Genomic DNA, 17867 nt, shown 5'->3' on the forward strand with positions numbered 1-17867 from the left:
ATATACAAAATAGCACTTCACAGTTTTTTTCTGATTTGTAGCTTATTTTTTGCCATTAGTTAGCTGAAAGTTACAACTCAATGAGACCCCCAGCATTTTCCACACATTTTTTTTAAACGGGCAGGTACATTTTCTGTAGCCTTCCTTAAAAATTGGACAGGAACACTGGAGATGACCTGACGGATCTTGTTTTCAAGTTCATCAATATTAGGTTTACTCTTATACACTTCTTCCCTGGCCCATTCCCATAAAAAGTAATTACATGGGGTTAGGTCTGGAGTTCGTGCAGGCCATTCTGTGGGTCCCCGACGGCCTATCCAACATCCTGGGAAATGCTCATTGAGCCACTCCCTAACAGTCAAGGCAAAATGCGAGGGAGCACCGTCTTGCATAAACATCAACTCTTGAGCGTTTCTCCATGCAGAAATTGTAGTCCACACAAAATTTTGTAATATTTCTAAGTATCATTCACCGTTCATGGTATCTCGTATCAGATATGGTCCAATGATACAAGAAGAAGTTAACTGCACCACACCATCGCTTTCGGCTTGTTCTGCATTCTTTCAACTGTCTCCTGGGGATCTTTATCTGTCCAATAATGACTGTTATGTCGATTAACAAACCCCCCTATGTGAAACACAGCTGCGTCTGTACAAAGAATGTTTTTGAACAGGTCTGGAAAATCTTCCTCCCATGTGAGCATCATTTCACAAAATTCAACACATTGAACAATTGTTGCACATAATGTGGCTTCCATGGTCGATATTGTAAGTCTTTATGGAGAACAACACACAGCATGATGCGTTAAACCACTCTCTCTTGAGGCCTGCTGTGTGGATTTTGAAGGGCTTCAATCAAAAATCCTCTTTCAGTTGATTCACATTTTCCTTAGACCCTGACGTCGAAGGCCTACCGGATATCTTGCTGTCCACTACACTGCCAGTCAATAACTTTTTGTGACGGTTTTTGAATCCAAAACAGCATGCCTGCAATGTTGACTCCTCCATCGCTGTTGCACTTGGACAACTGACTGCCACACCTCATACCTGGTGGCAATTTTAGCTCTTTCCTCAATGGATAGTACACCAGCCATTTCTATGTGATTTCACAGGGATCTGAAAAAATGAAAACAGCATAAGTAATGGCATACAAGACACAATAAAAGAACATACAATTAATTCCAATACATGCATTACTTTGCCGGATATAGACAATGTACAAGTTAGTGAATATTAGTACGCAGCTAAATTCTGAATTAGCAAAATATACAAAGGCATCATCGTTTAAGTTATATCTCATATTGTGAATACCTTCACAATGAGTTGCCATGATATTGCACTACTTCGAATAAGTAACGCTTCACCAAAGGAGAAGACTATTGTTACTTATTCTCAGCGGATACCACCACCCAGATGGCACCGTTTCAGGGCTGTTTAGCCCTTCTTCTTTAGGTACTCTAGTGATGCAATGATGACAAAACAATTATGAAGTATAACTCCACAATATGAGAGGTGTCTGATGGTATATAATATAAATTAAGACTGAAATACGTTAAGGGCTTTAGCCTCAGGCTGCTAGAGAGATTTAGACAACATACAAGTTACTGCAAACGCATCATATTAATATGCAGCTAAACTCTGAATTGGCAAAGGTGGCATCGTTTAAGTTATATCTCATTGTGAATACCTTCACAACAAGTTGCCATGATATTGCACTACTTCGAATAAGTAACACTTCACCAAAGGAGAAGGCTATTGTTACTTATTTTTTGCAGGTACAACCACCCAGGCAGCACCGTTTCAGGGCTGTTTGGCCCTTCGGTGGGTGGGTGGGTGGGTAGGATATAACAATTTAAAAATAGGGACTGACTTCCCACCCACCCTGTAGTATGAATACCCAGTCACCACAAACCCTCCCTCCTAAATGAAAATATTAATACCATTTGCATTTAACTACTTGAATCTCCTCTGCCATAGATCTGTTGTATATTCACAGTCCTTCTTCATTGCTTTCAGTTGGAAAATCAAATTCCATAAGTAGAAGTCAACTATCAAGTAATTGCTGTATTCATGGTCAGTATGCCTTCGGTCCATCAGAATTCCCTGATGGATCGAAGGTAAAGATTAGTTTAAAGTAATGAGAACATGTAATAGAGGGTGGCAAAAACACCAAGAGTATTTTACCTAAGGTTCTTTTGTTATCCAACCTTCTGCTCTATGTTGATGTGTTTTGTGAACATTGTAGCTTGTTAGCTAATAGTACTATGCCAAACAACAACACTAATGAACGAATAGTTCCAGAGATGCTAGAATTTAGTATGCCATAAAAATGTTGGTTAATACAAAATTATAATCCTAAACAAATTTATGTTGTTGTTATGAATGCAAGCCTGGAAGCAATATATATCTTTACTTTTACATTAATAATTAGGTAAGCTGAAAATGTACTGTATACATGTTTATCATTTAATAAACATTATTATTTATTATTTCATGTCTCGTTCTCATTGCCAATACTCTCAACACACCAGAAGAAACAAGTACGAACCAGTAAAGGGTTACGTGGGGTTGAACAAGTCTTGGTGACTATTCAATGTAATCACAATGCAAGTCAAATACTGCAGTGGTCAAGGGCCTACAAACCCAGACTACTGAGGGCTGAGACTATGTCCTAACCGGACAAACATCTCATTCAATATAGGTACCATAGGAAAAGTAATATGGCCAAAAGAAAAGGCGGGAGGGTTGGAAACAAAGCACGACCAAACACCACAAGGAGAGACCCTGTACAATTTGGCTCATGCAGCTTGAGATGAAACGGGACAAAATTTGGTATGGTGGTGTACTATTGAATAACAAAATGAGGAGACCGCGAGAAACTTTGGACAGGTATAAAGGGCATGTATAAGAAAAGAGGTATAAGAATTACCAAAAAGGTCACATTAGAGAAGTCGATACAAGATGCTCGAAAATATGGACACACACAATATCAGCACAGCGTATGATTCCTCCAATGGATAAACAGTCCTGACAGCAGTGAACTATACTCGATATAAGGGTGTTTATAGGATTCTGTGGCAACAAATCCCATTCTTCCACCAGTGCAAATCTTAGCTCACCAAGTGACCAAGGAGTTGGCTGTCGGCGCGTAATGTGACGGCCAAAGGCATCCCACACATGTTCGGATTTAAGGTATCCAACAACTGCTGGCCATGGCAGTCGTTGGATATCTTCAGTTTCAAATTTGTCTCCACCACTTGGGCTCTACGTGCAATGGCATTGTCGTGCATGAAAAGAAAATCTGGGGAAACGCGACCCCTCAAAAGTTGCATATAGGGTTTGGGGATCTGTTCTCGGTATCTGTGCAGTTACAGTATACCTATCAAAAACGTGAAGAGAGGTGCGGTCGTTGATTATTATTCGGTTCCACACAAGAGCACTGCATCCGCTGTAAGTGTCCCATTCTCTGAAGTTAGAGGGATGGTACCGCATTCCTCGTCTCCTCCCCACACCAGGTGGAAACGGCCCGAGTTCGAATCCCGTCAATGATGCTAGGAACTTTTTTCACAACGTGGATGAGTTAGTCGGTCTCAGGGGTAAATACCAATTTTTTTTTTTTTCCAGAAACTGGGGTTTTTCGTCCAGCAAAACAGGCCAATCGACCAGAGAACACGCAATTTACAGACAAATACACATGGGTATATGTAATGACATACATGGTGACTCTAATGTAATGATTTGATTTGATTTGTACCTCCCACGAGTGTGCCACCATTAAAAATGAATGTGCAAAACGAAATTTATACCGTTTTATAACACAGGCCTAATGAATGATATAAAAATTATTATTATCATTTTTATTTTTTTATAAAATTTCCTATTTTCCGAAATTAATCATAAACTGTTTTGATCACTGGTCCATTTAAAGTTTACTGCTTCCTGTGCTGGATGTCCATTATCAAGTACGTATGGGCTAATGTGCATATTTTAGAAATATCATAATTTTACAAATTATTGCCCTGTTGTTGTCTACCGGTGTGAATTAACAATATTATTATTATTATTTCTCCCTGATTGGGTTTCCACCTCGTGACGGTTATTGCTACCAAGTACACAGGGTGGTGGTTGTTATGTCTGGTGTTACTGTTAGTCGAGGAACTCTCTGACTACAGGTGTTCAGAATTGCGACTTTCTGGAGTTCCTTGTAGGTGTTTGCTGGGAGACCTATTATTTTATTTATTTTTTGCTTTCTCAACTTTTGCTATTTAACCAACTAATTTTGCTGTGTTTAAAAAAATAAACATTGATTTCCTTCTCCCCGCCCCCAAATATATAATGATAAACCTAAAGTGAAGGGGGGGAGCTAATTTTGAGTTGATGTGCGAAAAGGTTTTGTACACCACTGCTATGGTAGTAGTATGTCAAATGGAACAATCTCTCTCCCATAAATCATTGCATTTTATTCATTGTTGGAGTTCGGAGGTTTGATCAGTTGCTTAAGTGTCCACGGTTATGAATTTCTGTTCGTGTATAAGGAAATGTGGTACGTTAAACAGTTTAGCTCGCACAGAAGACAATGTCTTTTGGGACTACGACGTTGAAGACTACTAGTCAGATGGCAACGAGAGTATTGTTGAATAATTGTAAGTATATATTTAATTTGTTTTCTGTTTGGTCTTAAATTATGTTGTTTATTGAGTACGTACGAAAATAGTTTCCTATAGTAAGCACCAAGTTATTTACTACGTCAAACGAGTACCGCCAAAGTTTTGAAGAGATAGGATATTCTTCAACAGAAAATAAAATAAAACGCCTATATTCTAAATATATTTTAATACATTTCAGAGAGAGAAATAAAGAAAGAGGAAATACTGAAAAACCGTCTCAGAATCAGGTTTACGTGCTCTTCCTCGGTGGGTCTCTTGATTATTTCTACAAAGGGGGAGTTTGATAGAACGAATCTTCTGTTTACATAATAAATGCTCTAATCTTTTCGATAAAAAATAAATAAATAATAATTACTGCATGACCTTTACTTCAAATTTATTGTACTCAGTACTATGCAAGTGTATCTTACATCGATAATAAAATAATGTACGATACGTATTGTGTATAACCCACTGCACTGCAGTAAAATGGATTTCTAACTTTCAAAATGTACAATAAAACAGCAGTTGAAGAGGCAATATTGAGTACTTCAAGCAATCGCTATTCCAAAATGCTGTTGTCACAATTTTTTTTTATTATTATTTTTTTTAATACAATGTAAACCTTTTTGCTTTTAATCATCCCAATTCTCTGAAACACTTGCTTTCATTTTATTTTATTTTTTTATTTTTTTTTTTTTTTTTTCAGGCGGCACAGCATATTTCCCGAATTACGAACATCCTTACAAGGGGCGGTCCCAGGTATCTTTTAACTTGGTAAAAGTTAATGATTCCCGGAAACAAAGCTGTAGACCCCTCCAACTCCTTCATCCTTCCCCTTTAGAAAATCTTGGGACCGTACTTGCTGTACGAACAACGAACCATTTTTATGTTATGTAGTTTTATTACATAATGTCCTTGAAATAATGAAGTCTCTTTATTTTTTTTTTAATTAATTTTTTTATTCTTTTTAAATTCAAATGAATGAAAGTTGCTGTGTCGATGTTGTTTACAAACGGGAAACATCTGAAAGATCTAAAACTCCAATTTAGAGCAATACGCTTCTAGCATGTTCCAGTTAGAAAACATTGTACATAGATTCGCAATGCCTCTGTGTACATTTTTATAGCATGTTGGGTTTGCTCTTGCCTATCCTCTCAGGTGATGTTCTAAGTGCTACAGTATTCAATGTTCGGTGATTATGTTACGTACATGGGCGGATTAGTACTTAAAAGTGGGGCGTGGGGAGTGGTTCAATATTTTAATAAAGATATCCAGTGCTCATCGTAAAGGGTTAGTGACTAGCCAACTCTCAAGATCCGCATAACTTCAACAAATACTGAAAGTAATGGGAAAAACAATAGAAAAAATATTAATACGAATGATATGTGCGAAATATGTTTAACGTAATTGTAATATGGGAAAGATCATATATGAGGCTCGGCATACAGGGAAAGGATGGGGAGGATTAAAACGGATGAAAGATTTAGATTACCAGGAACAAATGCAGTTGAGCTTGTTTCAATCTCTTTAGCACTGAAGTTCGCTAAAGATCCCTCTCGTCCAACGTGACAGTCATTTTATTCATCGAATTCGAGAGTATTATTATTAGCCATATTATATGGAGATTTCTCAAAGAGATTGTCTACGATTATTCATTATGAACAGCTAAAGAAATTAGGTATTTACCTACGATCTTCCAGCAGCAGGCATCCCTATATTGCTTGTGACGAATTATCTACCCAGATTATTCCATCATTTGCATCTGTCTGTAACGTTTCCTTTCATCATGAAGGTCCTCATTGGACCGTAGTAATTGTCGACACCAATCGTAGAGGCCTATATTTTTGTTCTTATTGGAGCAGAGCTTCCCTCAACTCATATATATATATATAATATTTTATTAATGAAAAACTGTTAACATTTGCTACAACGACAGATAAGCACAAGCTACAAATGCAATATCTTGTGGACTCCGTGTAATCTATTTTCTGCGAAAACAGAGAAGAGGAGCAGACATGGATACTATAACTAACTGTTTGTTTGTTTTCTTATTTGCAGCATTAGCAACTAAGGCCATATTGCTCCGGGAATATGCGGTGGTCATTCCCTTGACCTTTTCGCATCCTCCGTATTTGGTGGTGACGGGCTCGAACCCCGGTCTAATCAAGAAGCGTGTGCTACGCACTGCTGCTCCTTCCCACCTGGCTACGGAGGCGCCATATATATATAACTAACTGTAATATCGATCCACTTACTAACGAGTATATTGTACTCTGTTTTGTATCGAATTTTTATGAATTATTTTTTTATAACACTTTTCTAAACACGATGTGCATTATTGGTTTTTTTTTTTTTTCATTCATGTTTGGAAATGGACAAAAAAAAATCGGAATAATGAAATAAATTAAATGTTAATAGGCCTCCGTAGCCGAGTGGTCATGAGCGGGAGTGCAGTAGCACGCGCTCTTTGAGTAGACCGGGGTTCAAGCCCCTGACTACTGAATACGGTCGATCTGCCAACCCACACTGGACCAGCGTGACAGATTATGGTCCATTTCCCTCAGCATGAATTGTTGAGGGAGTTTCCATCCTGCAGTGGGTTGATAATGGCTGCACTTTACTTTTTTTTTTTTTTTTAACGTTTAAAAGGACCGCCAGTGCAGTGTTGCGGTGCTGTCGCCTCACAGCAGATTCCCGTTGTAAAATGGCGGCTACCGTGCGAGTGTGGTCCAAAACAGGTGTTCGTGAAGTTATTCGCTTTTTGCAAGCAAAAGGGTCTTCAAGTGACATTTACTGTGGATGGACTGGTTGCTGTGTATGGTGAAAAGGGGATGACAAAGAAGCAGGTGTGTTTTTGGTGCAATGAATTCAAAGTGGGCTGTGTTGACATTGAAAATCTACATCGGGAGGGCAGGCCTTCATCGAGCAAGACAGAATACGACATTACGCGCATTTAGGGCATCGTTCTTGAAAACAGGCGAGTGAAATTGCACAAATAGTGAACGTGAGTAAGTTGACTCGTCACGAAATTGTTCACAAAGGCTTTGGAAAGGTGTGCTGCCGCTGGGTGCATCGACAATCCTCAGAGGAAGGAAAAGCAAAACGCATGGGGATGTGTCTGGAGAACCTGTTGCGATGAAGGAGAAGATTTTCGCGCTCGCATAGTCACTGCAGATGAAACGTGGGTTCATCACTTTACCCCGGAGAGTAAACAGGACTCCATAACCTGAAAACATCCACAATCTCCTGTGCACAAAAAGTTCAAAACTGTTTCCAGTGTCCGAAAAGTCATGGCCACAGTGTTCTAGAATCGCCAAGGCGTTTTGTTGGTGGATTTCTTGCCGAGGGAGGCAAGAACGCACAGCTTTACTGTGCAACGTTGGAAAAACTGAAAGCCAACATTCGACGCAAACGACCAGGACTCCTGACAAGCGGCGTGATTTTGTTGCACGACAACGCAATTCCACACACTGCCCACACTACTCGTGAGTGGTTGTGCCGTAATCGTTGGGAACTCTGTCAACCCCCCCCCCCCCCTACAGGCCAAACTTAGCGCCTTCAGGCTTCCATTTGTTCGACCCTCCAAAAAATATCTTTCAGGAAAGCATTTCACTACGGATGTGGAAGTTCATCAGGCGGTGCGATGTTGGTTGATGCGTGTGGGCACGGACTTCTTCAGTACTGGAATTGATAAATTGATCCATCGTTGGGACAAGTGCATCAATAAAACTGGAGACTTTGTGGAGAAGTAGCGCAAGTTCACTTATTTCTTGGTGTGTAATTTCAACTTGATGTTATTAAACATCATCGAGAGAAAAATGTGTTACCTTACTTTTCGGAAACCCCTCTTACTATTGATGATATTTCAATGAAGTTTTACAACTTCACAAATGATCAAAGAATATCTTTTCAATTAATTAACTTCCGTCATATTAAGTCTGTTTATAATTATTGTTCAAAATAACAAAGGGGTTGGAATAAACACTTCAATATGTGTAAGTTGGTAGATGACTTTCATCAACCGTTGAAATACCACCACTTTGCTTATTGGAGGCTTGAAGTGGTGAAACCCATGTTTAGTCTCTAGAGCAAAGTTTCCGGCATCTCCCCCCCCCCATACTTCTCCTTCAACCCATGCACGGTACCAAGTACTATAGGTTTTGATACATTTCGTGTTTGGGGGTTTCATAAAAAAAAAAAAAAAAGTAATAATAGGCAGTGGTGTATCCAGGTATCATCATAAGGGGGGAAGGGCATGACGACCAGACTTTGAGTTGTTTTTTTTTAGGATGCCTCCTGTGTTCTTTTTCTTAAATTTCGAATTTTTGGTTAAGGGGGCATATGCCCCCTCTGCCCATCCCTGATAATAGGCGATTAAGGGTCCAATTTCCATAAGGTACGTTTTATTAATACAATTAAAGGATTTGGTTTTATTAATAAAACATGATATAAGAAGCGTTTTTGTCCTAACGGTGTCAATAATTATATCCTGTTGTGAAGTTAACTTAATCAACATCGGATAAAGCTGGGGAAAAGAATACCACTTACGAAATGCGGGTGTTATTTCGTCTACCTTTTAAATAAGGTGGCATTGTCTGGGGGATTAAAACGAGAGACCATTTCGCGTCTAGTTTCATGTTTTGGACATCTGGTCATCCCAGTGTACACCATGGAGCTTAATTGCAGTAGCCTAAGCTTGGGATCACCCTCAAGCTTAGGCTACTGCAAAATTATCAGAACAGAAAATCCTGTGTCGATGAATACTGTTGCGCCATGCAAATGGTTTCCTTCCCCACTCCCCCAAGGGCTCTAGATATCAAGACTTCTCCAACTCTACTTCGGCAGTAGGCTGCTTACCTCGATCAAACTTTTCGTTGAAAATATTTCAACTACCGATATTCTAGGAAACCTGCGCTTGGTGGATCCAAGAAGAACGCCTCACAACTGCGTGATCCAATCACTACCAACACGACTTTACTTATCAGATTGTTTCCTACCACATCAGAGCCTGTACCTCCTACAGGCTCTCGATGCAGATTTATCGAAGTAAGCCGTTGGCAGAAATGATCGTAAGAAGATAAACCAGTATGGGTTTGGGGACACCTCTGAACTCGCTCCAATGCTAAGGTAGAATTTTGTTCATTTCGTGGATCCATGAGCTACTTCGAAAGAGCCAGACATGATCAAATATGCACTAGGTCTTCAGAACTATTTGGGTGCAGATTTTTATTTGCATTTTTTTTTTTATAAATCCCTGTTTTGTAGCCGTATAGAGTAATGAAAATCTAGTGTTTATGAATAACTCTTGCGCCATGCAAATATTCTTTCTTTTTACAATAAAGATAGTCTATCTCAACATTAGTAGTGGCAAATTATGCAAGAAAGCAAGCTTATGTGGCATCAGCCAAAAAAAAAAAAAAAACCACACTTTGCTCATCTATACCCTCCAAGAATTTGTCTAGTTCTTCCTTGAATTTATTCAAGCTATCTACTTAACACATGGAAGTTTTGTTTCAGCAATTAACCAACAAGCTAACAGCAAACTTCCACGCATCAATTCTGCAACCATTCTTCCTGGATTTCAATTTATCCCCCCCCCTCATGTGTGTAGTCTGAGCAAGAAGAAGCATCAGCATTAAGCTTCCTCAATCCATTATCTTTAAACACCTCAGTCACATCATCTTGCAGGTGCTTAGTCTCTAGACCTGGTAATAGCGCGAATATTTGTTTTTGTGTGTACAGAAGAGGATATTAAATTGTTTCCATTTCTAGTTCATACATTTGGTCTTGGAATTATAATGAGATATATCACAATTCCTGAAATGAAATGTTCACTTCCTCTTGTGATTTTGCACGAGACACTCCAAGCAGAAAGCACATGCATAGCATGTGCTTCTATTTCTATAAATATATCGCCCCTTCATAAGCACCCAACTTTCCGATAAAGAAGTTGGTCCTGCAATTGTTTCCAATGTTTATACTGAACTTGTGACGATATCCCACACAGTGAATAATGATTGGCATGTACCAGCTCATTCACTAAAAAACAGTTGTTCTAATAATCGCCTCAGGTACGTACTTACATGTGGTATGTCCACGATAGACAGCCTGTGTGTACTTCTTCCATGGCATATTTCAAACAGTGTGGTGGTCTGTACACTGTTACGCCGTGCAACATGTGCACGACACGCACACGCCAGGTTCTTATGGGAGCTGGAACGTCACGGAATGGATAGTGATGATTTATTTAGTTTCAATATGCTTTGTTAAGTGGTGGCCACTACCAGAGGCGGACTGGCCGTAAGACTTACCGGGGAAACCTCGGTGTGACTTTGGCCGTAACCAGTAGTACGAGGCCGCTAAAAGTTTTCCCCGATAAGAATTTTTGACCTAATCCGTCTCTGGCCACTACTGAACATAAACATATTGAATTGTAATTGTACTGCGGAATAGTCATTTCCAACAAAGATTCGCTGACAGTCAGCTTATTACTAAACATTGTTTATACAGCTGGGGAGGATGGCGGGAGGAAATTAAATTGAAATCAACAGTCATGAATTTATTGGGGTCGAGTTGATTTTATTAATGCAGTGCTTATACTTGTTATCAACATGTTTGCAAACTTGCTAAAAGTTACATGAAGATTGAATGTGAGATCAGTTAGCCAGAATAAACAAATTCTAGAATGAATAGATGGGAAAGATCAACGGATGTATATAAAAAGTGAAACTAGTGTCAGCAGTGGCAAATAATAAATAAATTTTCTGTTTATACTCCGGAACGACCAAACGGTCAGAGGAGTTTACAAGATAAAGAGAATACAAGAAACAAATGATGCAAGAAAACAAGCTTATACGGCATCAGCAAAACGAAAAAAAAAAAAAAAAAACTCCTCCCATTTCACCTATTCATTACATCTATTAGTTTTTCTAGTTCTTGCTTGAATTTATTCAAACTATCCACTTCCGCAACAACAGATGGCAGTTTTTTCCAGCAATCAATCACCCGCTGGCTAAAGGCAAACTTCTGCACATCTATTCTGCAACTGGCCTTTCTCAATTTGAATTTTTGTCCCCTTATGTGTGTGGTCTCAGCAAGAGGAAGAAACCCATCGGCACTGACCTTGCTCAATCCATTCAAAGCCTTAAACACCTCAATTAGATCTACTCTCAGATGCCTAGTCGCCAGACGCTGCAGTTTTCAGAACTGAAGCCTTTCTTGGTAAGAACACTCTTTTGACCCCCTCGGCAATCGCCTTCATTTACGTGCCCGCTCCAACAGCTCTACATCCTTCCCGAAATGAGGTCTCCAAACCTGTATGCAGTACTCAAGGTGTGGCCCGATTGTCTTATACAATGGGATAATCACTTCCTTATCCCTGCTATCAAAGTTCCTGTATATCACTGGACAAAACCCCATGAGCTGTTCTGGTAGCTTGTCTGCATTTCTCAGAACTTCATATCTGACTGCACAAGTTTCCCCCAGATCTTTTTTGTTTTCCGCTACCTTGAATACAGTACCACATATTTTGGTATGTTACTCTGGGGTTACTGTTACCAACATGGAGTACTTTTTTTTTTTTTTTTCATTTATCAATGTTAAATTGCAGTTTCTCAGCCCATCATGCTACCTTTCCTAGATTTTCAACAAAATCTAGGAAAGGTAGGCTGATGGGCAACAAAAATTCTATCATCTGCAAACTTGGACATTAAGCCTGATACGCTTTCACCAATATCATTGATAAATATGGAAAAGAAACAGGGGCCCAACCAAACCTTGGCTAACTTCAATTAGTCCGCGCAGAGCAATGCCCATTGTCTTTTCCCACTCAACCATCTCTTTATCCATAGGAGCAACTTTCTCTTAATGCCACACTTCTCCAGTAAACAGAAACCAAGTTACTATCTATATACAGTCAGTAGTAGCTCTTGTCTTATTTTCGTACACATTGAAATTTATCAATCCTTGTTGGTTATTGAGACCATTATCGAAGCTTCATTATTCTCTAATTTTCAAATATTAAAGCTGTTTTATTAATAATTTGCTTATTATTAGTATTAAGTAATACATAGTTTTATTAATAGAGGATCTCTTAATAGTGATATTAGCTGGTCTAATTTAAAGTTATTTGTCCATCTAAAATGGACAGATAGAGGCGGGGGAGGAGTTATTTAACTTAGTGCATGACACAAACTTTGTACACTTTCAAATATCGCGATTTCGCGGTGTAAAAAAATATTAATTGAAGCTCATTCTTTATAAATTGACTTCTTTCAACAAAAATATAGATTGAAAGTACGTAATCATCAAATGCCCTTAAGTGCATTGTTTGCGTATGTTGTTAATTTTTTTATTAATAGTTCCATGTTACTTATTTTTCCGCATCCATCAATAATGACTACAAAAACTCAAATTATGAAAAAAACTTCGTTGACCATATTATAAAACGTCACTTGGCATAATATGGATTTTTTTTTTATTTCTCACAAAGATAATTACTTGTGCCTTTTTCGTGAAGCTGCGAAATTCCCAGAAATAATCGGCATGAAAATTAAAATGGGAAGTGTGATATCGACAAAATGACGTGAGTAAAGTAAATAAAACTATCCGTAGAGTCATTACACGAATGATATCAGAGTTCTTATATTTAATCCATATGAACTTTGATGCTGATTATTCTTGGGAACACTGCATCTTCGTGACACCTCCGCATTTAGATAAGCGTGGTGACGGTACTACCCCAAAACAAATAAAGCGGAACTGCTAATCAGAAAAGTATTTTCCACGTTGGCTGGGTAAACGGGTCTTATTATTTTTTAATAAAAATAACTCTGACAAAATTCTGTTTTAAAGACTATTTTGATGATTGGTGTCGTGGCATCATAATGTATCTGTATATTTCTTCGCATTCTCGTCTATAAACAAACTTGAAATTTAAAAGGTTATTGTAACCCGGGGTTAACTATACCAAGTTGGGCTCGAATTCGAAAGTGTTTCAAACCCTTAGATGTGTCTTTGGTTCCCTTAAAATTCAAGAATATGTATTATTAGTAGGGCGTTCCCATAACGAGCTATTTGCTAAAGCATACATTCAAGAACTGGTCCTTTCCTGAACAGAACAATTCATTGGGACAAATTTTCTTGTCGATCTCAATTCACTTATCGCTTTTAGTTCATTTTATTAATTGAATTTCTTGTAAATTTGAATATTATTTTTAGGACTTTTTTTTTTTTTTTTTTTTTCCATACGAGTTTATAGATAGGCTGCGTTAGGCAATAATTCCTTTCAATATATAGTGTATTATTGCATACATTACACTCGACCCTTAATGGGGTCGAGAGAACTAACACAAGGACTTGATGCAGGTACGGCACGCAGTCGCGTCTGTAATAGATGTTCTGAGAACAAGGACAGAAGCGGACTAAGCGAAGTTGAAGACGAGGTGAACATTTCAGTGACGAACATTAAGTGTGACAAAACGACTGTCTCACTGATAACGATTTTTATTTATTCTGGTGGAGACGGCAAGGACTCTCACAATAAAATATTGTGAGAAAATATTTGTCTACTGAAAAGGCTATCTTACCAAGTTATTTCAAACGGACCGCGCAAAGAAAATGCAATTAAAAAAATCTATGCATAGACACTTAATAAGAAATTGAGACGGTTTTATCCACAAAAAAACCTTTTCGACTCTTTCACATATGCCTAAAGCGCAGATTGTCTTCATTGTGTCCTTATGTCCCCCATGCAACAACTGAAATCCCAGTGAATGGATATTCATGAAATTTCATATTTGGCTATTTTAGAAAGATTGTCCAGTCATCCAGAACCTATCCCACACTATTCCTATAAGTGCACTGTGTGGCCACTTTATTAGCTTATACCTACGTAGTAAGCCCTCCCTCCCCTTTTATCGCTCAGACCAAATTAGATCCGCTTTCGACATCTACTTGAATAAACGCAACTAGGTGTCGAAACGCAGACATTTTGGGATATAGGAGATAGGGTGTTGCTCAGATACATCGGAAGCAGAATTTGAATATGGGGAAAGCAATGTGTGCAGAAAGGATAAGAGGTGGGGAAGTTATGCCATTAGTCACGAAGCACATAAGATCTAAAACAGTACATTCATTTCGACATGGATGATACAATGTTGAGTCAATTTAGTGTATAAAGACTAGAAAACAGAAATGAGAGGACTATGTTATAGGCCTAATTACTGCGCCTAGTAGTATAACGAACAACTCTACAGACATAGTGGGCCACTAACTCAGAATACTTTATAATGGGAACTTATATGGGAACTCCAGATATTGACTGAAAATTAGTTTGATCAATCACAGACTTTTGTGGATTTATTAGACGACTGTTTTCTGCAGTAGTTTGTCAGAGAGGCAAAAAACGTATAATACTTATGATCTGATTATCAGCTGTGACTTGTGCATTAAGAATATTCACATAAAGGAACCACTAGGTGGCAATGATCAGTGTATTGATATGGGATTTAAGTATTTATTTATTTTATTATTATTATTTTTTTTGTTTGTTTGTTTTTTGTTGTTGCTGGCTTTGATGGGAGTTCTTGTCTTTCCCATGAAGAAAAGTACATTTCTGTTAACATCACTTCACTGATGCGAGATTAACTTTCTGGTACTGCCACCTCCCTGCAACTAGAGTATTTAGTTCAGCAAACAAGCAAATTGATCACAGAATACAATAACAGACTTAATACGTACGGCGCAATAGTCTGTTGCTGACGTACCTAAATGACGGCAGTACGGGATTGTGTTGCAAACCTTTGAACAAGTTAAACTGGGATTTTATTGGTATTGCCGAAATGGGGTTTTTTGGGGGGAAGTTTTTAATTATTTTCTTTTCTTTGTTTTTTTCACCCCCTTCCCTGATTCTTTATTCGGACAGGGTATATTCGACGTAATTGGCCACCTCTTTGTGATAGAGATGGATACCAGGAATCGGCTTTCTATGATTGCCTGCTGGTTGCTAAGTGACCAGCTGAATAACACGCCGACAGACCAAACATATGCGCACATGATTGACTTAGCAGACTTGCTTCAACACACTTAGAAAGGCGGGGATGGGCTAGTGCTCTGGAACCGCTGCGAACTAAGGAAGCTTATTCGTTTGCTCCTGCTGTTAACCTGTCTACGTAATTAGCCTACCAATAATAAGTATAACGGGGATTGCAAAACGAACGACAGGAGACGCACATTAATCAGTTAATATCTATTAATGACTTCTACTTTTTTGTTGCTCAATCTTTAATTTATCTGTAGTAGCATAGTACTTTTTTATAGGATCTCCCTAAAGATGGTGGTCTGGTGATGGAGGATGGAAGAAACAAGGTGGTTAACGTGTTCTATCAAAAATATAAATCTTACCGTAATCACTAAACTAACCATTTATAACGCGGTATATTAAAATTCTGCATTGTCAGTCTTGCTTCTTTGTATTCAATTCTCGCATGGAATTCGCCAAATTGTCGCACTCGCCAAATTGTTATAGCAACCATCTTTTGCCAAATTGTTTCGCACAACGAATTGACGTGGACACCCCTCTCCCCCCCCCCCCCCCAAAGTATTTTAAATTCCCGAGCTTGGAACATTAGATTCTGAAATGGATCAAGAAACTCGCACGTAATAAACACTCCATTTTAAGAGCATTAATGTATGCAAACTTAGAAGGAACTCCCTGGACGCACCCAACTTATTGGAAGTCGTTAATTAAACTCGGGATTGCTGGAAGAAGTCAATCAATAACCAAGCTGCAGCATAGACTGGACAACTTCAATATTTGAAACACGTGGTACCTAGAAATACTGTACACTTCATCAATCACCTCGGGCTTGGCCTAGATAAATATTGTCAAGTCGTAAAACTGTCAGAAGCATATACAGTTCTGCACCTATAATAATTAGTAAAAAAAAAAAAAAAATTGTATGATTTGAGGTTACTGAAACAAGATAATCTCTTCATTTAAAAAGTGACATCGTCGTAAATTTAAAATATGGGAATAGAAAATATTAATCCAGGAGAGAAAAGACCAGAACTTTGGCATATCCTTTTATTTATTGAGTACTCGGCAATAACAAAAATAATAGCAAGGTATATGACCAGTGCAGTCAGATCATGTGCTGTTACTATTTATGTAAATATGAATTCTGTAGTTTAGCGGATATATTGTATTACTATGTAGTTTAGGATACATATTTAGCTTCAGTTTGCAAAGAATACTCAACTATTCTAAGGCTATCCAGGGATAGCTCAAAGGAATAATATTATTATTTTTAGTCTGTTTAGGTGCAATGATTGGAAGAATGCTTGGGCATTATGGCGGATGTACGGTTTAAACACTGCTTGTGAAAGTTGTTGCCTTTTTAAGACCATTTTCTTGTCAGTCTACTAAATATATAAACGGTGAATTTATTTATTGCAGATTAATCACAGCAAAATGTGCATTTTATGCAAATTTATTTTAAAAATGCAGGAGAAAACATCTAAAGTATTGAAAAATTTGAGTGAATGTTGTTTGTGGTATGTACAGTGAAGTGAAAATTATTTTTATTTAATTGGTAATAAGCTATTTTTTTTTTCTTATTACCAATCAGAAAATGATTAATCTAAAAAAAAGTCGAACAAACATGAAACGTAACGCACTGCTTCCATTACCTAACTTGTTTATTAATATGTCCAACAATTTTGGCTTTTAACCACATCAGAACAAATCGGTGTAGCAACAGATGGTTTCTGATAATTCGAGTAGAAATTGTTTGTTCAGATATTCATTGTCTTTTAAGGAACATAGTTCAAGAGGCACACATTCAAAAGATGAAGAAATCGTGAATCATTCTAAATAGTATCATTCGTATCTCTGTCTAGTGATGTTTCACGACAATGGAGGTTATCTGTTCCCACCCTAATTACTCCTTTTCTATATATAAGACAAATTCTCAGTAATAGAGGAAGAGATAAAGAATTATGTGGGAAAAAGTAAAGGAACGAAAGAATCAGTATAATTAAAAAAATAAAAGTATAGAAATTAAAATTGATAGTTTTGCTGTCGTATAAAGCACAGCCCTGGTATCGTTATCAAGAGTCAACCACCATTACTGCACGAAAAGACTAAAATCTTTGTTTCTTGTGCAAAGCACCTACTTGAAATAAAGTAGTAGGCACGTGATTTACGGTTGACTCGACA

General features: G+C 38.0%; 1 protein-coding gene across 1 annotated transcript in view; it reads left to right on the forward strand.

The window, feature by feature from the left end:
- Positions 1–4487: 4487 nt before the first annotated feature.
- LOC150081876 (NPC intracellular cholesterol transporter 2-like) overlaps positions 4488–17867 on the forward strand; it is a 70567-nt gene continuing 57187 nt past the window's right edge. The window contains exon 1 of the mRNA XM_090379784.1: positions 4488–4642. Coding sequence (XP_090235910.1) covers positions 4576–4642 — 67 coding nt within the window. The 5' untranslated portion in view covers positions 4488–4575. The remainder of the gene's footprint in view (positions 4643–17867) is intronic.

Source organism: Mastigoproctus giganteus, chromosome 8, assembly GCF_048544385.1.
Source record: "Mastigoproctus giganteus isolate SK-2022 chromosome 8, ASM4854438v1, whole genome shotgun sequence".
NCBI classification, from domain to species: domain Eukaryota; kingdom Metazoa; phylum Arthropoda; class Arachnida; order Uropygi; family Thelyphonidae; genus Mastigoproctus; species Mastigoproctus giganteus.